This window comes from Ctenopharyngodon idella, chromosome 23 (assembly GCF_019924925.1).
Source record: "Ctenopharyngodon idella isolate HZGC_01 chromosome 23, HZGC01, whole genome shotgun sequence".
NCBI lineage: Eukaryota > Metazoa > Chordata > Actinopteri > Cypriniformes > Xenocyprididae > Ctenopharyngodon > Ctenopharyngodon idella.
The window spans coordinates 4,579,143-4,606,538 of record NC_067242.1 but is presented as its reverse complement, the minus strand read 5'-3'; the positions used below and the strand labels follow the sequence as shown (position 1 = coordinate 4,606,538).

At 35.9% G+C, this 27,396-nt stretch overlaps 1 protein-coding gene across 3 annotated transcripts; it reads right to left on the bottom strand.

The window, feature by feature from the left end:
- Positions 1-1,095: 1,095 nt before the first annotated feature.
- Positions 1,096-25,874, bottom strand: cul2 (cullin 2). 3 transcript variants are annotated; one of them, XM_051882275.1, is made up of 22 exons: positions 25,674-25,872; positions 25,063-25,134; positions 22,846-22,985; positions 22,211-22,313; positions 22,028-22,122; positions 19,434-19,539; positions 19,152-19,234; positions 18,386-18,482; positions 17,630-17,740; positions 16,207-16,369; positions 15,977-16,101; positions 15,731-15,838; positions 14,654-14,713; positions 14,410-14,538; positions 12,799-12,885; positions 12,425-12,577; positions 10,026-10,103; positions 9,800-9,866; positions 7,275-7,504; positions 5,028-5,129; positions 4,821-4,937; positions 1,096-1,819 (listed from the first exon to the last, which is right to left on the bottom strand). In XM_051882275.1, exons 3-22 carry the CDS (start codon positions 22,962-22,964, stop codon positions 1,688-1,690), a joined length of 2,265 nt encoding a protein of 754 aa, XP_051738235.1. In that variant the 5' UTR covers positions 22,965-22,985; positions 25,063-25,134; positions 25,674-25,872; the 3' UTR covers positions 1,096-1,687. The 3 variants fall into 3 exon arrangements, with proteins under 3 accessions (XP_051738235.1, XP_051738234.1, XP_051738236.1); XM_051882274.1 differs by lacking the exon at positions 25,063-25,134 and having other exon boundaries at positions 25,674-25,874; XM_051882276.1 differs by lacking the exon at positions 25,063-25,134 and having other exon boundaries at positions 7,302-7,504; positions 25,674-25,874.
- Between the last annotated feature and the right edge of the window lie 1,522 nt (positions 25,875-27,396).

Sequence of the window (27,396 nt, the reverse complement as noted above, 5' to 3'; positions counted from 1 at the left end):
GAATAAAACATGAAAATATCTTGAGCTGGTGTTACCACAGATATTATTTCAGGCATTTAACCAAAAGCCCGTTCAAAAAAAAAAAAAAAAAAAAAAAAACTTCAGGATGGTGGCACCGGAAGGGCTTAAATGCGAATTTGTTTCTGGGTTTTGGCCTACAAAAATATGTAATCCCTGCAGCACTCTATTTTCATTGACTTTTGGTTGTGGAATAAATCAACTTAAAGGGTTAGTTTAAAAAATGATCCCATGATTTACTCACCCTCAAGCCATCCTAGGTGTATATGACTATCTTCTTTCAGATGAACACAATCAGAGACATATTTAAAAATATCCTTAGTCCTCCAAGGTTTATAAAGGTAGTGAATGGGGGGCCACGTTTAAAAAAATGCATCCATCCATAATCAAAGTTATCCATACAGCTCCAGGGGGTTTAATAAAGGCCTTCTGAAGCGGAGGGATGCGTTTTTGTAAGAAAAACATCCATATTTAAAACTTTATAATCTAAAATAACTAGCTTCCGGCGGATGACCGTACGCATACTGCGCAAGTCGGCTTGCACCAAATGACCGATCGTTTCGCTAGATAAGACCCTTATTCCTCGTCTGGTATCGTTTAAAGCCCTTTGAAGCTGCACTGAAACTGTCATTTTGACCTTAAACCGTTTGGAGACCATTGAAGTCCACTATAAGGAGAATAATCCTGGAATGTTTTCATCAAAAACCGTAATTTCTTTTGGACTGAAGAAAGAAGGACATGGACATCTTGGATGACATGGGGGTGAGTAAATTATCAGGAACATTTTATTTGAAAGTGGACTAATCCTTTAAGACTCTAATGATGAATGACAAAATAACCGTGTAATGTATGAATTTTATAAGGTTGAGTACATACTGCATAGTGTGTAATTTAGGACGCAACAACACATACTTTTTTAAATTTGTATCTGTCGCTAAGTAATTCCTTATTCAAAATAAGTACCTACTCAGAGTATGTGATTTCAGACGCAGTCCAAGACTTGAACACACCATTAGAAAGATGCTAAAAATTCGCCTTTAATAAATTATTGATGATGAAGTCATTCTTCTTAAAACATTTACGAAAAAGTTTGTTTTTATTTGTTTATTTGACAAGCAGCAGAATCATGTTTGTCACCTCATATCTGTTTTTTTAATATTTTGAAAGTAAATGCAATTATCAGTATACCGGTTTTATTACAATATTTCTTTTACTTTGATACATTAAAAAAGAATACACACAACAACTGCAACGTGAGAAAAGAAAGCGTGGTTGTTTTTCGGCCGTTTCTCAAACATTTCACTCGTTTTGCTCTATGTGATGCATTTCATTTGCTCGCTTTCTCTTGTACGATTACGTCTAAAAATGTATTATCCTTTTACACTCGAGTAGCTATAGGCATTCTTCTTTTCTCGTAGACGCGCTGGGCGTGGCACTGGTGATGTAAACAGCATAAAATCAGAAGGAGGAGGGGAGGGGGTGTGGAGAGACAGGGTGCTTTTGATGACTGTCCAGCTACTCGGAGGCCCTTTTTGAACAAAGTTGGAGGCACAGAGTCCCGATTCAATCCGATGGTTGAGTGCCGGAGCCAGCCAGAGCCGAAAATAAAAGACATGTTTACCGTTCACGCTTTACGGCGTTTATTTTCTTTCATTAAATTAATGTGGTTTTATGCGACATAGCTGTATTCATCCGCAGAGCTCTGGCTTCGCTCGATGTACTGCTTGTCGATAAGAACCTCAATGCACTTCTTGATCATGCTGATACTCGGGCTGAATCTCGCTTTGGATTGGTTGATTACCTGAAAGAATAAACACACACAAACAAAATTAGGCTGCTTATATTTGCAATAGCACAACATTTACATGCAGTATATTATGGAAGCTTGTTTCCGTAACTAAATAAAAAAAGCAATTGCGACTTTTTATCTCGCAATTCTGACCTCTTTTCTCAGAATTTCTCAGCAAGATATGAAGTCAGAATTGCGAGATATAAAGTCAGAATTGCGTATTATAGTCAGAATTGTGTGATATAAAGTCAGAATTGCAAGATATAAAGTCAGAATTGCGTATTATAGTCAGAATTGTGTGATATAAAGTCAAAATTGCGAGATATAAAGTCAGATTTGTGTATTATAAAGTCAGAATTGTGACTTTTTCTCGCAATTGCAAGTTATCATCATGCAATTCTAACTTTATATCTCACAATTCTGACTTTTTTTCTCAGAATTGCGAGATATAAACTCGCAATTGCATCTTATAAAGTCAGAATTGTGTGACAAACTCGCAATTGCTACCGCAGTCTTATATTCTAACTTTAAATCACAGAATTCTGACTTTATAACTCTTAACTCTGACTTTATAACTCGCAATTGTGAGTTTAATTCTGAGAAAAAGTCAGAACTGTGAGTTATACCCTCGCAACTGTGAGAAAAAAAGTCAGAAATGTGAGATAAAGTCTCAATTACCCTTTTTTTTATGGTGGAAACAAGATTCCATAGTATATAGTATGTACATACGGTGTGCAAATATTCAGAATTTCTACATGTACCAAAATGCACATTATAAAATGGACAGTTCCAGTGCTGGATGCTGATTGGTCAATACAGTGTTCCAGACATGACAAAAAAAAAAGTAGTAGTAATGTAGTAACAGCGAAACACAACATAAATGCAGAATTAAAATTACTTGATGACAGTGATTTGAACACACAATATATGATGATGCCATTAATACTGAAAAAATGTGATTAATTGCATGATTAAACTAAATCAGTAATAATGTCACATTGTGTACACTTTAACTCAGGGTTATTATCGTTAACTAAAACTAAAACATTTCTGTAAATTAAAATAAAGCTCAAATAAAAAAATAAATATATAAATACATGTGGAAAATTCTTCATGTCTACAGTTTGCAGTATGTTCTGAATCTGAACATATCCTTACATTCATATGTATATTCTGATGTGTTCTTTAAAATTGTGATTATAAACTTATCTCTGGTTACAAGAATGTTCTTGAGAACTGATAAGAACCGTCTTGTCATGACTGACCCAGAAACTGAGGATTTGATCTCGTTTAGCAAAGCCTGTAAACTGATTAAAGTTGGAGACTTTATTGAAATCCATATTTTCTACATGATAAAAAAAAGCAAGGCAAACCTGCCTGCCTCACTGCGTCCTTGATATGTGCAGCTAGCCATACGTAGCACAATGAATAAATAAATGTAAGCATTTCTAGATGCACAGCTTTGATTCTAATATGCAATATATACAATGCAATCTATACAATCATTCTAATATGCTGATTTGCTGCTCAAGAAACATTTCTGATTATTGTTAATGTTGAAAACAGTTTTTGCTGCTTAACATTTTTGTGGAAACCATGGTAAAAGCCAAAACCAAAAGTTCTGACAAAATGTTAATTGCTGCAGTCGATTTAAAATGTTTAATTAATTTGAATGAATTATTATTATTATTTTTTTTTTTAAATCAGGTTGAATGAATGATTCAATGACTCGTAAATACTTCCCTGGTTTCATTACTGGATGAATCAGTCCTTTTTGAACGAATCTCTTGAATGAATGTTCAAAGACAAATACATTTTTAACAGTCACTTGTCGCCACCTACTAGCGTAACGATGTAATCAATACAATCCTTATTTGAAGCACCAAGCAGAAATATGAAGTCTGCGGTTTTCCCGTGGAATTGGGCTACTTTTACACTGTTGCCGCGGGTTGTTTTCATGTCCTCGAATTGAAGCGACCCCAAACAACATATTTAGCCCCATAGAATGCAAATTTTACCAGGGGAACCCCGCCAAAAATGCGGATTTTACCCCCCAGAATGTGATTGGGCTAGTTTAACTATAAACTTTCATCCCATTACTTCTGTGATAATTTGAATATTTGCAACACAGAAATATTGATACTGTGTGGTTGAAAAGAAATGTTTCATACCTATACTTTAACTGCTCTATCTGGCTCAGCGGCAGTGCAAACACATATTTGACTGTTCTGGTGTGATTTTGTCAAAGGTTTATTAGACACGAATTGTCACGATGCGATCTTTTAATGATTAATCGTGCAGTGTAGTTTTTGCATTACTAAATTTAATTTATGCTAATTATGATAAAATCTGCCCATACAGAATGTTTTTATGTACTCAGCGTGAATGAGAATTTGGGGGGAAATGTACTCAATTGCCATGAAAATAAACAAGTCTTACTGGTCCTAAAACAGGATTAATTTTCTTTATGAAAAATACTTTTTCATTTGATTTTGAGGTGAAATATGGTTCTGAGGTTCTTATTTAAAAAAAAAAAAAAAAAATACCCTGTTATAGATTCACCTATGTTCAATGCAAACAAGTTATGATCTATTATACCATTCCCTCTTTATTCACTGTTCAAAAGAGACAAACAATGTACAGCTTGTCTATGGATAGGGGAAACAAACAGTGCGAGTTTAGTGTCAAGTGTCAAGTCTGTGTGTGTGTGTGTGTGTGTGTGTGCAATAAAAAAAAGTATATATTACAGTTTTCTTGTGTAACAGCCTTTGTTGGCAGACTATCTGCTCTTCAGACGTGTTCTGACAGCAGTCTATAGCAAAGTCACCCATTCCTGACATTTCACATTGATCTTATCTGCATTTACAGTCTGACATCTGCATCAGGTTCCACACTACTGTATACTGCACACCTTCAACACTTCCTTTCATTTTTTAATATTGGTGTCTGATTTCACAAGTGAGGATTATACACTGGAACATTCAAGTTTTAGCAGACGAGAATGTCATCTCACCTCCTGTATGAGGGCGTTGTGTCTCAAGACTTTCCTGGCTTTCATAATCCTCACTATAGCAGCCTGTAAATACATTTTCCTGTCTTCATCCACGGCACTCCTCGTCTGTTCCAGTTCCTGCCACACACAGAGGACAATACAGGGTTTATACGACTAGATATATAACGAGAATGATCTATGACATCTGCTCAACATGAGACACGGTACCTGTGGTGTGTCCTTCTGCATTGATGTTGTGATCTTGAACTTTGTTCTTTTACTGGTGAAACTCATAATTAGGGAAAAAGTGGATTCGGCCTCAATTTCCTCCTGGAGGAAAAGAGAAAGTGGAAGTTTACTTATAATCAATCAGTTAACAGTTTGATTAAAGTGCCCCTGTTATGCTTTTTTGGGATATTACCTTTCATGCTGTGTGTCAATACAGCGGTTTGTGAATGTAAAAGTTCTGCAAAGTTACAAAGATCAAAGTGCAGGAAAAATGTAGTTATTTTTTGTAGTTATCAATTATACTTCCCGCTCGAACCTACGTAGGTTTGTAAGAAATTTGCATAATGCCAGCCTATGGTCTTCATGGTCTCCTCTGCCCTGCCCTCAATCATTGTAGTTGTAGCTGAGACTGGAAAAGTTTGGTTTGTGTTGTTCATGTTGAGAAGACGCTGTTTTCAGCTGCCAAAGCAAATCCACTTTAATGCGCTTCCAAAGGACGAGGACTCACACTTGAACTGATGCGATAAAACCGACGCCATCGTTACTGTTCGTATCACTGTGTATCAAGATTTGAGGAAGATCCGGAGCTGAAATTCAGATATGGCAGGGCTCCAGACTAACATTTGAGAGCAGTGATCTGTGATCACTAAGATCTACAGAAGGTGGCACCAGCACCTGATTTGGTGGCACTGGGTGGTCGATGGGGGTTTAATCATAAAGGTAATTTAATCATATTACTATTGTTTTGCATTAATAAGTGCAGTTACTAACAATATTACATGTTCATTTATCATAAATGTGACAGTAAAGCACTGAGCCTGAATTAAGATATAGATAAAATTAACTTTATTGACAACAGTAATATGCAAAAACCTTATTTTTATAGAGAAAATGTAAATATTCTACTCTTATTAAATGTACTGAACTGACCAACAGCTTCAGTGATTATAAAATGAGCACTCTTTACTTGCTTTCTGTGTAATTCTGTCACAATATGATGAAAAGTTTTTGTTTTTCATGAGACTTTGTGACTTTTCCTACTTTTCCCCATATATTAGGGAGTGGAAATGGCTAATAAGCCAATAAGTGCTCCTCTGCTGCCATCTACTGGTTATACTGGTAATTTCATGTCTTTTTAAATGAAGGTTTGTTTGCCATGAAGTGTTCCTTCATCTTTAAACTTTTAGTTTTACCAATCATCACATTAAAAATAACATTAAAATTGGATCATATTTAGAGATTTTAAGTGCTGGGAAAAGTGTGAAGCACTTTAAAATTCCTTGAAAAGTGCTTGAATTTCACTCCCAAAAGTTTGCATGAACCCTGAAATGAATAATGTAAAAACATTGGAATATTTCTGCGACCATGGTTCCAGTTAACATTACTCACCGGAGAGCCTTATATAACTTGTTCATTCTTGGCACAATATTTCTCCTGGTTTTCACCTCAGTGCTGTTTGATCTGATAACTGTAGTTTGTAACAGAGAATACTTAGCTGAATTTAAATGCGTCCCACTAAATTTCGCTGTGATGTTATTAATGCTGCCTTCACATGCTATAGAAAATTTGATAATTGCGGCGAATTCAACGCTTTTTCACGCTATCGAAAATTTGATAATTGCGGCGAATTCAATGCTTTTTTAATTGGATCTCCCAGCGCTCTGTAGTAACAATGTCGCGTGATCTCTTGATGTTTCTCATATGCATTATGTGCAACAGAAATGGCAGCTCTCATCAGTTGGGCAACGTGGTGGTCGCACCAGTGCGCCCTCTAACAAAATTTAGTCGCACCGGCAGGAAAAATGGTCGCAAAATGCAACCATTTGGTCGCAGTCTGGAGCCCTGTATGGTAATGGGCATTTGGTTTTCAACACACGCCCTAAGCGGTCGACCAATCTGACCAATCAGAGCGAGTAGACCAATCACAACAGACTGGGCAAACCGACCAATCAGAGCAAGTAGACCAATCAACAACAGTCTGGGCCATCTGGCCAATCAGAGCAGAGCAGGCTCTCAGAAAGAAGGAGTTTAGAGAGATCGGATCCTTTATCGAATCGTTTCAGACACTGTGAGAAAAGAGCTGATGCTGCAATGTAGAAAAATTAAAAGGATGCATAGATGCATGTAAACCTATTGTAGGAGACTCCAAAACAAAATTAGGAGCCTTTAAAATAGCATAATAGGGGCACTTTATAAATCAAGCAATCAAATAAACAAACAAACAAAAAAATCTGGTTGGATAAACACCTGTGACTGCGCTGCTCCCAGACTTACTTTCTGAGAGTCATGGCTGATCATCTTGACGTCCAGCAGAGATTTAATAGTCTTCTGGAGCTCCTTCTCGTTCATCTGCGTGCTGTCCTGCAGTTCTTTGTAGCTCACAGTCTCGCCGTTATTGAACGCCAGCAGCACGGCCATCTGATAGGTGGTTACCACGGCCACATAGGGCTTGGACAGATAATTCATCTTTACCTCACCTGAGAGAAAAAGGTTGGTTGAGAGAACCACTATACTATGCACTCTGCACAACTTTATAAGGTTATTCTGTCATTCAACATCAGAGTCTGATCAGAGTCAACATTTGTTTTTTCGGTTAATTAAGTGCATCATCTGGGTATTTAATCATCTGGGTTTTATTTTCGGGAATTTTTAGTGTGAACGCACCATTTATACTACCAAATGGCATAGAATAGTGCGCAAATTGGGACGCACCTTAAATGTGCTTCCTTGGCAACTAACTGAAATAAATTAGTTTCAAGTAAATTACAACAACTAAAGCTGAAATAATAAATAAACTAAAGCAAAATAGAAATATTATAAAACTAATAAAAACGACAGAAGCACATAAAATTACTAAAACTTAGGAGTAAAATTAAAATGAAAGAAAACTAAAATGAAAATATAAAATTAAAGCCAAGTGGCGCAGTCCCACCGCTTTTTTGTGTGTGTCCTCAGAGTGCCCCCATATATAAGCGTGTCATATTTGGTGAAAATATCTCATTTTGCTTAGGAGTTATAGACATTTATATGTATGAACACATAAAAAAATTCCCACACCTGACTTTGATTGCAATTTTTTGCCACTTGCTATCAAAATTTTGACATTTGGATACTAATGGGTAATTTTCCTATGGTGGTTTTGTCTCGATTGGACTAACAGTTTCTAAGATATTCACAAATGTTTTTTAAACGCTAAATCACAATGTTGCACTAACCATAAGGCGAAACCTAGCATGTTTGGTATCGCTGGACTCAGCAAGGATTCAGGAACCCAAGGAGATGACTCCCATGAAAATAAGTGCACCACAGTTATAAGCAGTTATAAGTAAATAATTTTTTTGGTCCAAAACTTCTCGGACTCCTTTAGGGCAGAAACGCAACATGTAACCTCAGGTCATGCTTGTGAAGACATGGACCAAGTTTGGTCTGAATGCAATAAAGCGTTGCGGAGATAAAGCCTTATGTCTATTTTTGCAAGTGGTATGTACAATTCGTACGTTTTTCAAAAACGGTTCAAATCAACTTGAATTCCACAACTTTTTGTTGGCATGATCTGAAGATGATCTGGTTCAATTTTCGAAAAAGTAGTTTGTTTGGAAAATTCTAAATGGCGGAATATATTTTGTTTGTTTCTAGCCCTTACAGTTCAAAAATTAGCATAAACATGAGTGAAAATGTGGACAGGTGGTGGCACTAGAGGCACTGATTTAGAAACTCCAAAACCAGTGAGGTTAATGTTGGGACAGACCTCTATCAGTGTGCCAAATTTCATAACTTTCCCTTCAAGCGGTTCTATGGGCTGCCATAGACTTCCAAAGCGGAAGAAGATATAGGTACCTTCACACCTTTGGTGCCCCAATAATGAATGCGTAACTGCGTTCAGACTTTTGTCTGGTACTGTACGTGAGGGCTAAAGGTTTGTTAAAATGCTCTCAACTCGGTCAATGTTATGTGTCTGCACACTAATATGGGTGAGTACTAAAAGTGTGACTGTATTTTGCTTGTCCTGCTGTGTTAACGGATTACTTAAAGGATATTTTGTCACAGCTCAGTGTGGTAATCCGACTCTTGCTGCTGAACCATGCCAGGGATTTGCTGTGGTTGTGTAGAAATACCAGGTGCTGCTAATCAGGCTTCCACAGCACCAGCCAACAAACATTATCTCGCACATATCAGAGTCATTTCTACTTCATTAACCTCTGGGCCAAAATTAGGAATGTAGATGGTATAGGTGTAGTATGGAAATCAAATTAAGTGTAATATAAAAGTTCAGTATATTACATCTGTTGATTCTGCACATTTAGTATAAATAAAGAAATACATTAAAACAGTTCGCTTGAAATTTTTTAAATTATTAATATAATTACTTGATTAATTGTGGGCTTTACTCAGCTAATATTAATATATGTGATTAATTCCAATACATTAGATTTTTTTAATCAGTATATCCTGTAATTAATTCAATAATAATAAAAAAAAAATATATTAAAAACATCTTTAATGACGTTCATCTTCCAAATGTACACTACCGTTCAAAAGGATTGGGTCAATAAGAAATTAATACTTTTATTCAGCTTTGCAATCATAGGAATAAATTACATTTTATAAAATATATTAAAATGGAAAACCAGAATTTTAAATTGCAATTATATTATAATTGTAATATATATGGCCAAATAAATGCAGCCTGGTGAGCATAAGAGACTTCTTTCAAAAACATTTAAAAAATCTTACCGACCCCAAACCTAGTGTACATTTATGTTCAACTTTACCTGTGCAGAGATAATGTAGCCAGGTCAACTTCCTTCCGCTGAAGTGCTGGTTATAAAACAACTCAAACTGCAGAAGGAAGAAATCGGTTAAATCAGCGTCATCTACTTTTATAATGAAATGAAAGGGGATTTGACATGTTCAGCTCTCAGTACATGGAGGAAGCTTAAGTTCTTGCCCCTAATGATGACACGTAAGGTTTTGGAGCATGTTGACATGACAGCTTACCATTTGTACACTTTTCTCCAGCTCCTGTGGGATGGCAAACGTGGAAGAGGGAACATGTGTGAGGGGCCATGCGCCTGCCTGAAACACATGTAAAATAATCATATTCCACATTATTGCAGCATTTTCCCAACATATGTTAAAGTCAACATGAAATCAAAATTGGAGATTCTTGTTCTTTTATGGAATATTTATTATAAAAGACTTATCTCTGCACATCATTATTGTTTTAAATTCATGTGCCTCGTAATCAAAATCACTTCCCCTCCCTCTTGCAGTGATATCTCTTCTCTGATGACGAGGGCGGGGCAACCGGTCACTCACATTAGATCCACCAATAGCAAATCACAACCATCCAATTAATTCCTCGTGGACAAAATCAAGCCCCGCCTTACATTTGTTCTTGTTCCAAAAGCAGATTCGCTCAGATATACGGCACAATAGAGAAGAAAAGACTAGTGCAATTTCTATTTCATGTCGACTTTAAAGTCATAATTTAGTGTTTTATGACCATTTTCGCCCTTTCTCCGACCCTTATAATTTAATAGGCTGTTTCTGCAACTGCATGTTTAAGACTTTTATATGTAAATGACCTCTGTTATGATTGGCTAATCATTTTGCAAGTAAAATGAGTAGCAAAATTATGTTTATATAAATGTGGGCGGTCATATGTTCATGTTCTCATGGTTGTGATGACAAAATTGTGGTGATTTCTGAATTTCTTTTTTAAATTGAATTTATTTGGTAACTTCATTGTTGTAATAATTGAATAATTACTTATTTAATTATTGATCTAATTTTTATTGGGGGGGGGGGGTCTTGGTTAATATATACAGTATCTCACAGGAGTGAGTACACCCCTCACATTATTGTAAATATTTTATTATATCTTTTCATGTGACAACACTGAAGAAATGACACTTTGCTAGAGTGTAAAGTAGTGAGTGTACAGCTTGTATAACAGTGTAAATTTGCTGTCCCCTCAAAATAACTCAACACACAGCCATTAATGTCTAAACCGCTGGCCACAAAAGTGAGTACACCCCTAAGTGAAAATCCAAATTGGTCCCAATTAACCATTTTCTCTCCCCGGTGTCATGTGACTCGTTAGTGTTACAAGGTCTCAGGTGTGAATGGGGAGCAGGTGTGTTAAATATGACTCTTGGCTCTCACTCTCTCATACTGGTCACTGGAAGTTCAACATGGCACCTCATAGCAAAGAACTCTCTGAGTATCTGAAAAAAAGAATTGTTGCTCTACATAAAGATGGCGTAGGCTATAAGAAGATTGCCAAGACCCTGAAACTGAGCTGCAGTACGGTGGCCAAGACCATACAACGGTTTAACAGGACAGGTTCCACTCAAAACAGGCCTCGCCATGGTCAACCAAAGAAGTTGAGTGCACGTGCTCAGCGTCATATCCAGAGGTTGTGTTTGGGAAATAGACGTTTGAGTGCTGTCTGATGAGACCAAGATAAACTTATTTGATTTAGATTGTGTCAAGCTTGTGTGGCGGCAACTAGGTGAGGAGTACAAAGACAAGTGTGTCTTGCCTACAGCTGCATGAGTGCTGCCGACGCTGGGGAGCTACAGTTCATTGAGGGAACCATGATTGCCAACATGTACTGTGACATACTGAAGCAGAGCATGATCCCCTCCCTTTGGAGACTGGGCCACAGGGCACTATTCCAACATGATAACGACTCCAAACACACCTCCAAGACGACCACTGACTTCCTAAAGAAGCTGAGGGTACCTAAACCCTATTGAGCATCTGTGGGGCATCCTCAAACGGAAGGTGGAGGAGCACAAGGTCTCTAACATCCACCAGCTCCGTGATGTCGCCATGGAGGAGTGGAAGAGGACTCCAGTGGCAACCTGTGAAGCTCTGGTGAACTCCATGCCCAAGAGGGTTAAGGCAGTGCTGGAAAATAATGGTGGCCACACAAAATATTGACACTTTGGGCCCAATTTGGATATTTTCACTTAGGGGTGTACTCACTTTTGTGGCCAGTGGTTTAGACATTAATGGCTGTGTGTTGAATTATTTTGAGGGGACAGCAAATTTACACTGTTATACAAGCTGTACACTCACTACTTTACATTGTAGCAAAGTGTCATTTCTTCAGTGTTGTCACATGAAAAGATATAATAAAATATTTACAAAAATGTGAGGAGTGTACTCACTTCTGTGAGAGATATATATATATATATATATATGCAGTTAAAAATGCAAACAAAAATCTCAATACATAGCAATATTGAAACGCAATTCTTAAAAATCACAATGCATATTGTATCCTCACCCAAGTATCGTGATAGTATCGAATCGGGAGATAGGTGTTAATATTTAATGTTTGGTGGTGTGTAACACCAAGTATGAACAGTAATATTCTCTCTCACCTGTAATACATAAATCTGGAAGCTGATTCCCAGGTCGACAACAGTCTCCTGGGTTTTGATAAAGTTGTTGAATTTGTTGTTGAGGTCGGTGCTGACACTCATATCAGTGTACATTCTGTGCAGTTTGCTTGTGAATTCATAGCCACATGCTTGCTGCAAGGCAAAGGGCAGAGGAAGGAAAGAGAGAGAGAAACAATGAAAGGTCTGCTCACTTTAATCACATGAAACCCTTCATCAGTCCCATTTGTGGTTCTACATAATGACAAAGCTGAGGCGCCCACAGTGAGCAAACAGTTGATTATGGAGGATGAGTCACATCTGTAAACTTTTACGCACTTTTCAAAAAAGCCGGCTGTGTGTGAGACTTTCTGTACCTTCAGTTTGTTGATCATGGCTTCCTCTGAGTCCATAGATAATGAAAGTCCATGTATTAACCTCTTTGCAAGCATTCTGGCATAAAACTAAGAATAAAAGAAGAAAAAGAGAGAGAAAAAAAAATTAAGTGTGGCACACAGAAAGACTACCAAACCAGACACAAAATGAAAAACTATATCAAACCAATTTAGTCCCTTATAAACCTTTTCACAATTTAAAATGTAAAATGTTTTAGCACATCACTAGCAACGCATTACTAATGTTTTAACATTTTGCTAGCAAGTTTGTTAACATGCTGCTGAAATGTTTTAGAATATTGCAAGCACAACAATGCTGGCATGTTTGTTTAACACATTTTGCTACAAAGTTTTAGCACATTGATAGCATTTTTCTAACGTTTTAGTATTTTCATATCATGTGGTAACGTTTAACACTATGTTGATAACATGCTGTTAGCATGTTTTAACATTTTTCAATTATGTTTTAACCTATTAAAAATCTGCTAATATGTTTTAACTTTACTAACACAATGCTAGCATATTTTAGCATGTTGCTAACATGTTTTAACACATTCATAACATAGATGCATTGAAGCCATGTCGGAATTAATGTAATTACGAGATTTCAAATAGTTCACGTCCAGTTAGAACTCATAATTACAACTTATAAACTATATTTTCGGAGAGCTTTGACTTGTACCACCTGACCGCTGCAGATTAATTTTGATGTTGATAGTGCTGCCATAGAAATGCATTCCGAGTCCGAGGACATGAACAGCTCTAAGTAGAACATCACAGCTTGTCATTGCGCAATTACGGCAATTACAACATGGCGTGAACGCAGCTCATGTTTTAGCATTTCTTGCTAGCATGTTTTAACACATTGCTAACACAACAATGCTAGCACGTTGTTAAAACATGCTAGCATGGGACGGGACATATCAAAATGTTTGACCAATAGCTTTTAGCTTACATCACAAACCATGATTTGCAACTTCTCATTCTCATTGTAGAGAATTTAAATGGACAAAATTCAGTACCCATACAGGTGGAGTTTGGGGGGACGAGAGCCAATGATTTTGTCTGAGCTATGAATAAAACATAAAAAAAAAAAATTGAATATTTTCTCATTTCGTGGAAAGATGTAGGCCTAAGTAGACGCAAATAGACTATCTAGTGATGCAAACTACTCAACTTTTTATGAAATTTCGCAGTTTTGAATTGAAAATGCAATCATGATTCATGTAATTTATGAATGAATGTGACGAGGCAAGAAACATTTGCATTTTCAACATATTAGCCATACGAAGAAGAATGAATGTGTTCACATTTTAAAATAAATTATTTGAAAATAGTTTAAATTGATTACTTCATAACTACAATTAGACCAAGAACTTATTTTACCATTCTTATTTATTTATTCCCTTAAATCTGTTTTAATCCATTAATTATTTAATTTCTTTTTTTAAGTATTATTTATGTAATATTCCCCCCTCCCCCACACCCACCCAAAAGCTTGCAACATTTACCATATCCTGTTCCCCCATCTTCTTTGCATCATTTCCTGTTCTCTTTCTTCTATACCTGAAGATAAATCAATCATGGCCTCACCTTCTGAAACACATCTTTGTCGTCAATGTATTTGAAGACTGTGATGAAGCTGGTCAGTTTGTCCTCAACTTCGTTCTCTGTCATTCCTTTTGCAGATTTCTTCAACAGATTGTCACAGTACTTGGCCAGCTGTGCAAAGAGGAAAAGGAGTGTCAATGTTCTGACTGTGTGTGTTCATTAGGTTTATACAGAGTTTATTTAGTCATCTTGATCTAACATTGGGAAATAAATAGTGATTACACACCAGCTCAGGTGCTTTGCAGATGGATTTAGGCTCTCTGTAGTTCACTACTGAAGTCAAGGCCTGGAAGGGAAATGAGCAATAAAAGCACAAACTCCAGTGTTTCGAAACACTCACATGAACCCAAAGGCAATGCATTCTGAATCCCAGATTCCCCCTACTGGACTAAAGCGAGAATGTTTGCATAGTTTGAACTCATTTGAACTGAATTTTCTAAAAGAAAATACGAGTGATGTTCTTGAGTGGACGGGTTCTAAGTATATATTATATATTATATTATATCCATAACTGCATTTCTATTATTTCAAAGTATTGAATTTTTACTATCATTATGTTAAGTTGTTACATGATCATTTATCATATTATATATTACTTTACATAATTGCATTTGTATTTTTTGAAGTATTGATGTTTTATTATTATGTTGTCATTATACATTACATTACATAATATTACTATATATTCAAAATTTTCATAATTGCATTTGTATTATTTCAAAGTATTGATGTTTTTACTATTATGTTATTACACATTACATTACATATTACTATATATTCAAAATTTCCATAATTACATTTGTATTATTTCTAAGTATTGAGTTTTTACTATCATTATGTTATGTTATTACATTATAATTGATCATATTATATATTAATTTCTATAATTGCATTTGTTTTATTTCTAAATATTGATGTTTTTACTATCATTTCGTTGTTATTTATTATATTGGTAACACTTTATTTTACGGTCTCCCTGTTACACATCTTACTATGTAATAACAGTAGTAGTAACAGTAATATTATGCATAATTACAAGCAACTAACCCTAAACCAAACACTAACCCTAATTATACAGTATGTACAAGTTAATTAATATTACTCAGTACTTATGTGTATAATTACACTGTAACAAGGGCACCTTAAAATAAAGTGTAACCATTATATTACATTATATATTACTGTATGTTAATATTTCAAAGTCTTGATGTTTTTAGTATCAATAATGATTGTCTAAATCTTTCCCCGTTACTGTATATACACTTGTAAATCATTTTTAAACAGTGTTGAAATGTAAGTGTACCTTATCAAGCGCACTCATGAAGTGTTGGTCCCCATTCAACACTGTGTTAATCAACTGGACAAATTTACTATGAACCTCTAACACTGACTCAACAAACTGGGTTGGCATCTGCAAGACAAAGATCAGAGGAAAACATCTGAGGACACCGCAATTAATGCTATATAGAAATAATTTCTTAGTTTTAATCATAGCTAACAACCACTTTTAGACTAAAAGTTCTCTTTACACATAACCCCAGTTACTCACGTTTTCCTGAGAGAGGTTACTTGTGGCTCTGAGACCCTCATCGTGGATGTGGACCTGGAGCTCTTGGATCATGTGAGGTAAGCCGCTGGACACGGCCCGCAGTAGCGTGTACATATTCGCCATATCTGAAACCAGACAAACCATTTACAACATGCCATTCGAGACACATACATACATAAACTCATGAGCCGAAAGTGAAAGTTCACACTGGTTGTAAATAAAGTGCTGACCCTCTCTCTTTTCCTGTCTGATGATATTTTGACACTCCCCGTGCAAGAACTGCAGGTGATCGGCCACCATCCTCTGCTGACATTCATGGATGACTTTGGCGTAAGAGCTGGGGTGCAGATACTTCCGACATCTCACCTCTTCATCTTTCAACCGGCCTAAAACCTGCAGCATCACAAAACAGCAAGCCAGCAGAGTTAATGTATCCTGATTATGATCACAATCAAGCTAGATACTACAGGTGTAATGGTACATGTGTTCGTACAGAGACGAATATCTCGGTTCATACAGTCAGACGACGAATACAGTCAGTTACAGGCGATCCACACTCTAATCCAGAAGGGGGTGCGCACGGTAATGCAATGCTGTTTGCTAACTTCGATCTGAGTTTGCATGTTTTGATGTCCACATGTTTTTGTTTAAGAAATTACAGTGGCTGTAGAATTTACATCATGAGGAAGTGGCCAAATATTAAAGATTAAGTAAACATTTGGATAATATTAAGGATTTGATCTGCTGTGTAACAACAACAATCACTAGGCCGCTGTCGCCCTCTGCAGGTATTTGTTATAATACATAATGTACATAATGCATTTTCTATTTTTATTACCACAAAAAATCTGATTACTCGTCAAAATAATTGATCAATTACTCGATTACCAAAATAATCGTTAGTGATATCCCTACTTTCTAATAGCCTATACGCTGAGTTTCGATTCATTTTTGTGACACACTCCACAAACTCTCTCTACTAAACTCTCTCTAAAGTCTCGCTACTACAGTCCAGTGATTAAATATGCATGTCCTGAAAATGGGAAGCGCTTGACTCGCTGTCTCCTTGTGGAAAGGTGAGGTATGCTCTTTTTCTCCTCCTTGCTCATCTTTCCGTGATTTCTAGAAAGGGCATAATACTGAACTTTGTGCATCCGTCATTGTCAATGAACTCTCATGCTCAAAAAAAAATTACATTGTAGGTTACTTTATTTTGTACTTTTATAACACGAGATGCTTTTCAGTTTTGTAGCTGATTGTGACCAAATACCTTTTGTTTTTTTATCATCCCTACCAAAAATATGACCTATGCAAGAGTGCACTCTCTTTACTGCTTAGTGCTTAATACATTAAAAGAGGCTGTGCTGTACCAACTAAATGCCACTAGATGGAACAAACTGTAATTTACACTACTGTCTATTCAAAATAAATGAAAAGAAACATAGCATTGGGGATTTGTTGCTTTTTCCTGTGGTACTGAACTTGTATCAAACAGTGACCCCAATACCGAACCGTGACTTCTGTGTACCATTACACCCCTACTACATACTGGCCAGCAACACGGTAAATGGACTAAATAACCAAAACTATGTTCAAGTAACTGTTCTAAATGTAAAAGATGGTATTTGACAAATTAGTCTGTGGTTATCTCACCTTCTCCATATATTGGGAGCAGTTGGACTCCTGCAGTAGATTGGAGGCTTCCTGTTTGTAATACTCGCCGGTTTTTGTCAGAAACGGCCCCTCAAAGATTTCCTGATAAAACTGGGATGAAAAAAAGAGGGTGTGGCCTTCAAATGAGATGCATGATTGCTGATGCACAAACTCTAAGCATGCAAATATGTACACAAAAGTTTGGGGACTGTAAGTTTTTGAAAAGTCTCTTATGTTTAATGTGATTATACTGTAAAATGTAATTTATTCCTGTGATCAAAGCTGAATTTTCAGCATCATTACTCCACTCTTCAGTGTCACATGATCCTTCAGAAATCATTCTAATATTCTGTATCTGTGGTACTTTTTTCTCAGGATTCTTTGATAAATACAAAGTTCAAACGAACAGCATTTATTTTGTAGTATAAATCTTTCGTAAAATTATAAAATGTTTTACTGTCACTTTTGATCCATTTAATGTGTACTTGCTGAAAAAAAGTATTAATTTCTTTTAAAAAAACAGTAGTGTACACAAAAAAATTATATATATATATATATATATTATATATTATATATTATAATGTAGTATAGTAATATAGTAATATTTTATGTATATGTATATATATATATATATATATATATATATATATAAAAAAAATATATTACTGAAGTTTCACAATCACATTTGCATAAAAATAACAAAAACTTTCAATCAACGTCACATAAAAAAACATGCATCTAGACAGAGATTCTCACCTTTAGAGGAAACTTTTTCTTGTATTGTTCAACATGAACAAAGGAGTTGATAACCCCATGGATTACTTTCTGATTTGGGTCCTCCCCACATCGGTCGCTATGGAAACAACATCAAAACTTAGTAATTAAACTGCAAACATATCCTCTTCAGAACTAAAATATAATCAATAGAACAGAATTTGGGTTCAGGTCATGCAAAAGTGTCTATGGAAAGTATCTGTGGTACCAAAGACTTGCCATAGATACAATTTGTTGTAGTTTGAAATTACAAACCATAAATGTATTTACAGTAAAGTGGGCAGAATGGTTTAAAAGCTTGCTTCTTTTTTTTTTTTTTATGGCATTTTATACACTCAAAAAAACAAAAACAAAAAAAAAGTTATTCCAGCTATTGTATGTGAATAAGCAATACCAGTGTAATTCCTCTGGGTGGAGCACAATTTTATTCCTTTAGGGATGTTAATTATTAATTTCTGATCAATTAATTGCCGTTTATTGATTACAATTGGTTTCACCCCTCGCACCCTTGGCTTGTTTGTAGAAATGAAGTAGACTAAACTCTTTAAAGAGACTAAAAGAATTAAATATCCAATATTAGTCGATATAAAATAAAATAATAAAATAAAATAAAATAAAAAGTGAAATAATGTAAATGAATGTTTCATGTTAAAGTAAAAATAATTTGATTGAAAAATAAATTAAAATATTTTGAGATAAAGTTGTATTTGACCCAGAAACATTCCTCACATCTCAAGGTTTAACCTACTTTTTGATCTCTTTCAGAAGCATCCCGATCAGCATCGGTTGAAGGGGCTCGATCATTAACTTCCGCCACATGTCCAGTGCAAGCTAAAAATACACCAACAAAAACACCACTTATAAATACTGTTATTTATATCATACTGTTTACGGAATAATAAAAACCCAACTTGACATCTGAACTGTGAATAGCTTAACATCCAGTCTGTTCACATCAAAAAAAAGTTGATTTGCCAGCACCCTGTGTCATAAGATAAGCACACAGTACTTGTTCGGAAATCATGCATACCTCTCCGATCTCCATTAACGGCTCATTCATATCCACTCCTCCATATCCATACTGAAGGTCTGCTTCAGTCAGCTTGTTCTTCTTAATAAACTGTGTGTTCAGGTACCTGCGGTGAATTCATGAAAACACTAATTAGGGAAAAGCAGTTGCTATTATTTTACATGAATGTGTGTGTACTGTATGTTGATGCACAATAAAGCCACGGGTGACGTCAATTCAATAGCTGCTTGTTTTCACAGCTGACCAAGACCAGCAGGACAGTGATGGGGTGAAATCAAGCAGAAACTAACCAAAGCCCTTGGCGAGGCCGAGGTCTGCATGCCAGAGAAACAATACCTTGTGCACTCAATGTAGCGCATGATAGTGAACATTCAGAATCAGTGATAATGTATGATTTTTAATAAAAGGCAAAAACAAAAGAGACAACTATCCCTCACCACAAACCCTCAACCAAGAGAATATGATCAGATTGGCATATGAAAACTGCACTCTTACCAAAACTGTAACATGCATACTATACTGTATGTGCACAGCGTATGCAAATTTTCTGCATGCATGAAATAACTGGAAAATCTACTATATTTGCCAAAATGTGAACAGGCACACTTCAGGGAATACTGTATCCCACAGTGCAACGCTCCCAGCTTCACCTGCCATTTCAACAGTTCCTAATGAACCAAAAGCAACATCAACTGTTATTTTAACATCCCTTTGATTGTTCCACCAAAAGTTCAGACAAGTTCACACAAAAACTAGATTAAAAATTGTAAAACTATTCAATTACTTTAACTTTTTATGTCTGATATGATAACTAAACTGAACTACTGATCAAAAGTTTGGGATCAGTACGATTTCTTTTTAAGAATTTAATACTTATATTCAGCGTGGATGCATTAAATTGTTTAAAAGTGACAGTAAAGACTTTTACAATGTTACAAAAAAAAACTTTTTCTAATAAATGCTGTTCATGTAATAATACTGAAATAATACTGAAAAATGCAGCATATTAGAATGATTTGTGAATCAAGAAAACACTCATTTTAAAGGGTTTGTTCACCCAAAAATGAAAATTCTGTCATTAATTACTCGTTCCACATAAATTAAGATATTTTTGATGAAATCCGAGAGCTCTCTGACTCCTCCATAGACAGCAATTTAATTACCACTTTCAAGGCCCAGAAAGGTAGTAAAAACATCGTTAAAATAGTCCATGTGACTGCAGTGCTTCAACCTTATTTTAATGAAGCGACGAGAATACTTTTTGTGTGCAAAAACAAAACAAAAATGACGACTTTATTCAACAATTTCTTCTCTTCCCTGTCAGTCTGCTATGCAGTTTATGCTGTATAGACAGTGCGGAGCTTTCAGGTTCTACGTCAGAACGCAGACTCAGTATTGGCCGAAGCTGCACACGTGAACAGCACGACGCATGCGTGTGATCATGCTGACACAGGAGCCGGAGTCTGTGTTCTGACATAAACACAGAAGCACTGCACTGTCTATACAACATAAACTGCGTAGTAGACTGACATGGAAGAGAAGAAATTGTTGAATAAAGTCGTCATTTTTGTGTTGTTTTTGCACACAAAAAGTATTCCCGTCGCTTCATAAAATTAAGGTTCAACCACTGCAGTCATGTCAACTGTTTTAACAATGTTTTTAGTACCTTTCTGGGCCTTGAAAGTGTCGATTATATTGCTGTCTATGGACAAGTCATATAAAATATCTTAATTTGTGTTCTGAAGATAAACGAAGATCTTACGGGTGTGGAACGACATGAGATTAAGTAATTAATGACAGAATTTTCATTTTTGGGTGAACTAACCCTTTAAATTGTAATAATATTTCACAGTATCACTTTTTTTTACTGTATTTAAATGCAGTAAAAATAAACACAGACTTGTTGAGTGTAAGAAACTTTTAGGTAGAGTAGTGTTGTCAAAAGTACCGACTTCGGTACCAAGTTGGTACTGAAATTTTAAGAATATGACGCTTTGACACTCTGATTGGCCATTATGTTCACGCGCTCAACAGATATGTCTGTGATTGGCTACAATGATCAACACTTCAAAAACATGTTGTAAATAGACATAAATGACACTCTTCACTGAGCGTTTACACAGATATACAGGGGAGTGGTCCGCTGATAAGTGTTAAACTAAGGTTAAACACAAAAGACCAATCATTTAATACTTTGACAACCACTCGATTATGATATAAACACTTTTAGGCCACTATTAAATAAGGGTTCACCATCCAAGTATCACACCAGCATGAACACCATTTACCAACCAAAAACTCTGAAGTTCAGTACAATTATTTTCAGAATTTAAAGTGAACTAGCCGTACCAAACAGAACTGCAAAAATAATGACTGTTTCCAAACAGGTTTTCCATCTGTCAACCATCTGATATTGTTGAGCAAACCTGGTAGTCCCGCCCCTAACTCCACCATTAGCTGAGGCAGAAAAAGTCAACCTATGAACTGCTTATGTATAGTCGTCTCTGCTCATTAAACTCGAGTAGGAGAATTCTAACACTGAAAAATCACCTTTAACGTCCTTCACAAGAATTCCCTGAGCTAGCTGAACTTACCTGTATAAGCAATCCATGTACTCAGCACCTTTGCTGTATTCCTCCCAGTATCTGTGATACATCACCAAAACCTTTTCCTCGGACTCCAGGACTCTCTGTAAGACACATACCGCAATGATGCAAAACATCCACAATTAAAACATAATGAAACTGGCCTGAGTTACGAACATCACCCGATCTTACCTTGAACAACTGACGGACGTGGTTCTCCAGAAACACCTTTGTCTCAGTGTACAGTCTTTCCCCTAAAGGCTCTGGATATGCAACACACAGCGCATATATGTCACTGAAGCCCACGTTAAGGAGATTTTAATGCAGGACATTTGAATCTTATTATTTCAGATTTATATGTACTGTTGTGTGCCCTTATTTCTTTTATTTGATTATCCAAATTGCCCGCAAGGGATCTTAGTAAAGTTGAACTTGAGGATACATGAAGTTACTCTAGCGGTAAGATGTTTTAGGTTTTTAAAAGAAGCTTCTTAAGCTCCTCAAGGCTGCATTTATATGATCAAAATACAGCAAAAACAGTACTATTGTGATTACAATTTAAAGTAACTTGTAATATATTGTAAAATGTAACTTATTCCTGTGATGCAAAGCTGAATTTTCAGCATCATTACTCCAGTCTTCAGTGTCACATGATCCTACAGAAATCATTCTAATATGCTGTTTTTGCTGCTCAAGAAACATTTTTTACTATTAAAATAAAATAAAATGTCCAAAAATCTGATTACAAGAATCATTAAAAAGGAAGAAGAAAAAGGAAGTAATAGTTCTAAATCAGGACAGATTTGGACTACTAGAGATCAGGATACGAGAAGCGGTCGTTCCATGTTGCCCTCTCCACGTAATCAAGCATCACAACCGCTCTGATTGTCGTTAGGAGCTTGTTCCACGTCTCATCGAAATCCACCACCCGCGGTTTTAAGGACATGGTGTGTGGCTTCGGCTTCGACTGGAGGGGGGAAAAACATGAAAAAGCAGGTGACAATTAATTCATTATAACATTCCCATTAGTGTTGTTAATAACTAAAATGAAAAAGACTATTAAAAACATTTTCGGTAACTGAAATGAGGTGAAATTAGAGGGTTAGTTCACCCAAAAATTAAATTTCTGTCATTAATTACTCACCCTCATGTCGTTCAACACCCGTAAGACCTTCGTTCATCTTCAGAACACCAATTAAGATATTTTTGATGAAATCCAAGAGTTTTTTTTTTTATCCCCAAATTACTACTTTCAAGGTCCAGAAAAGTAGTAAAAACATCATTAAAATAGTCAACGTGACTACAGTGGTTCAACCTTAACGTTATGTATCGACAAGAATACTTTTTATGCTCAAAAACAAAACAAAAATAACAACTTTATTCAACAAATTTGTCTCTATCCTGTCAGACTCAGACGCAGACTGCTTGCTCACATAACCAGCGTCGACCAATACTGAGCCGGCGTTCGGACGCAGAACCTAGAAACGCTGCAACGAAAATAGCGTAGCGTTGTTTTGTTTTTGCACACAAAAAGTATTCTCGTCGCTTTATGACATTAAGGTTGAACCACTGTAGTCATGTTGACTATTTTAACAACTATTTAAACCTCTTGGATTTCATCAAAAATATCTTAATTTGTGTTCTGAAGATGAATGAAGGCCTTACAGGTGTGGAACGACATGAGGGTGAGTAATTAATAACAGAAATTTCATTTTTGGGTGAACTAACCCTTTAAACTTAAATGCATTTAAGCTGAAGTACTAAAATTATTAAAAATAAAAAAATTAAAAAGCACATAGAATCTAAAATTAAAATGAAATTAAAATAAAAACTAATTCAAAATATAATAATAGCATAAATAATAATACTAAATTAATTAATTTCAATGACTTTTGCAAGTCAAATTGACTGGATAAGGATTTTTGTTAAACTGCATTTTATAGAAATGGCACACAATGAGTTGAGCATAACTAGCAAATTATATTCTCTGTAGGAAAATCCCATGATAATTTTCCACAATGATTACTATTTTAAAACTCCCTGAGGTTTTCTGACTTCCTATTAATAGTAAAAGAGTAGTAGCTCCAACCACCACATGCTGTCCTTAAATTGTTCAAATACAATTAATAATACAATTAGGTTTTTTCTTTATAGAAAAGAAACAACTTTATAATTGTGTATGTATTTTGTAAATGCATTTAAAAAAAAAAAAAAAAAGGCTTTGGCATTCTGTAAATTACATTGTGCAAAGAATTTTGTTTTTTCAGAATTTTTTAATTAAAAATGTTTGATCATACTTGTAGTGAAATACCAATATATCACCCAGGCTTAAAGATATTTCCCATTTTCATATTATGAGTTAATTTGCATAAATCATATTTTTTTCAAATATTTTAAATAGTTTGTGTGAATTTCAAATAAATAACCTATACAAATTTTTGATTCCTGCAATTTTGTGTACGTCTCGATTTTCTTACATTTTTTCAATATTTGCTTTATTTACATTTTATATCAACCTCCCTGTTTTCAATATTTCAGCCCTGCTTTCACTCCCTGAAAAACAGTCAGTGTTGGGTGTAATTAATTACTAAGTAATCTAATTACTGTAATTTAATTACTTTTCCCTTGAAAAAGTAAAGTAAGGGATTGCTCTTAATTTTTCAGCAATTTAATTACAGTTACTTCTTATGTAATTGCATTTTATACTGCATAGACCTATAGAACAAATCTATATGAAACAATAGTGAATTTAACGTCAAAATTTAATGTTAAAATGTATGTTTTAATGTAACCTTCTCCCTTCATTCACTCCAAGAATAATTATGCAATTGTATATTGTTTATTTGAAAGAATCAAAAGAGCATTTTCATGTCTATCCTTGTTTTGTTCAACTGGTTGAGGCTGATATGGGATATATTTAGAAAGTAATTAATAATAAATAATCCAATACTTTTTAGAGAGAGTAAACAGTACAGTAATCTAATTACACTGTTGAAGATGTAATTAGTAGCTAGTAATTAACTACTTTTTTTAGAGTAACTTACCCAACACTGCTAACAGTTGATCACCACAACACACAGATGTAACAATAAAGTAATTTCACTTGACAGGTATGTCTAGAAGAGAATAAAGTCAAAAAAACATGCATGTCTGCCTTCTACACAAAACAACCATAAACCACAAACCTCATTAACAACAACACATTCAAGGGGAAATTAAATATTAGAGTAACTGATTGTCACAATAAAGACAGATCACTGAAGATCAACTCATTATCTCAGTGTCAACATCCAAAACAGCTGTCAAGGCACATCAAAGTATAAATATCATTTGATCTACATAGAAACACCTCTATAAATAGCCAAAACAAATGAGTTTACATCTCCAGTAAATCCACTTGCTGTAAAACAGAGTCACCCCCCAAACTGCAGAGGCCTAGTTACACATATCCATGATATGATTGCATGAAAACAGAAGCTGGTGGGTTATTTTAAGCAGACGTGATTTAATAACAGCTGTGTACTGTGGTAAACAAACACGTACACGTGTGTTTATAAGAAATCGCTGTGTGTTTACGACATAATTGCAGTGTTATGGAGCAGAAACAGGAGCTAACGTCTGAGCTAACATGAGCGCTGCTCATTCACACACACACCTGAGATTAAGAAAGCCCTGCTGAGCTGCGAGTCTCGGGCGGTCAGGAGGCTCGGGTGTGTCGGGTCTGGATGTGCTGTCCACGGGTCAGTGTGTCACAGGTGTGGGTTTGAAGTGAAGCTGTCAGGACGCTTGATTCCTCTCTCTCCCTCTACACCTCTGCCATTGCCTTTCACGGACTGCACCACTGCATCAGCTGTAGGGGTGGACGAGCGCAGTTAACGATGGACACACTTATGACAACCTTTAAACTACACGAGACGTTAAATAAGCGTTTATTTGAGGGTTAATACAAAGAATGTGTAATAATGGGATATATTTTGCTTTAAATGAATGATAATATTGTCTCGCAGCTTTTACCGGACTCCCCCTTTTATTGGTGGTATGACCGAAAAGTACGGCAACTGTTCGCGGACAAAGTCGTGACAGAAGAGGCATGAGTAAGAAATTTAACAATTCTCGTTTTTCGCAACGGTTCCAGGTCCTTTCGGTTGCATTAACGATAATTTTAGTACTTTTTAGAAATAATTGTTTGGGGAAAGACATTTTTTTTTTTTTTTTTGCATTTTGCTTTACTCGTTATGACATTTTAGTTTTAACAGAACAAATAGCCTATAACAAATAAAAAATAAATTTATTTTTTGTCATAAAAATGTCTTTACGAGGAATTTGTAGTAATGGTTTTTCACAGTCATTTTAAAGGTGGCTTAAATGGAATCATATATGTTATATGTCACTTCTACTAACTATCACTGATTACAGCAGAACTTAATGTGTATCTTTGTATCATATTATATTTGTACAAACTATAACAAGGTATACCTTAATACCTTAATAATATGGTAATTTGCACTTAGATTGGGTGTGGTTACGGCACTGACCCCCAGGGACACATGAAGCCCAAAGTAAGAAGGCCTAGTGTCCTGTGTCTTTTTAAAGAAACATTATGCTATATATTATAATAAAAGAGAAAATAAAATTGTCTTCTCATTGTATTTGGACAACAATATATTGAGTCATGTCTGGATGTGTGTCGGGTCTTCCGGAAACAGAAGATAAGGAAAGCCAAAGGCCCAGACGGTGTCTCACCTGCCTGTCTTGAAGATCAGTGTGAAGATGGATGACAGTTGACCAACAAATCACTGGAGCTGTGTGAAGTCCCCCATCATCCCTGTACTCAAGAAAGCAAAAATTAAAGTACTAAATGACTACAGACCTGTTGCTTTGACGTCTATGGTCAAGAAGTCAATCGAGAAACTGGTGTTGGCCCACCTGAAGGACATCACTTGCTAGAACCTCTTCAGTTTGCTTATTAAGCAAACAGGTCCATGGATGATGCTTTCAACATAAGACTGCACTGCATCCTGCAACATCTTCACAAACCAGGGACTTATGCAAGGATCCTGTTTGTGGACTTGGCTTTCAATACCATCATCCCAGATATCCTCCTGACTAAACTGACCCAGCTCTTAGTGCCCACCTCCATCTGTCAGTGGATCACTAGCTTCCTGACAGGTGATGAGTCTGCATACAGACAGGAGGTTGGACATCTGGCTGTCTGGTGCAGTCATAACAACCTGGAGCTGAACACGCTCAGAACAGTGGAGATGATAGTGGACTTCGGGAGAAACACCCCAGCATTTCCCCCACTCACCATGAATGGCAGCACTGTGGCAGCTACCGTCATCTCTCAAGACCTGAAGTGGGACAGTCACATAGGTTGT

What these genes read in the sequence shown, in the direction of transcription:
- cul2 (XM_051882274.1), bottom strand. Translation starts at nt 22,964, where the DNA reads ATGTCCTTAAAACCGCGGGTGGTGGATTTCGATGAGACGTGGAACAAG. An exon ending in ACGTCCGTCAGTTGTTCAAG is followed by an intron (nt 22,123 to 22,210) that starts GTAAGATCGGGT and finishes TGTGTCTTACAG; the next exon opens with AGAGTCCTGGAGTCCGAGGA. An exon ending in GCTCCCAATATATGGAGAAG is followed by an intron (nt 16,370 to 17,629) that starts GTGAGATAACCA and finishes GTGATGCTGCAG; the next exon opens with GTTTTAGGCCGGTTGAAAGA.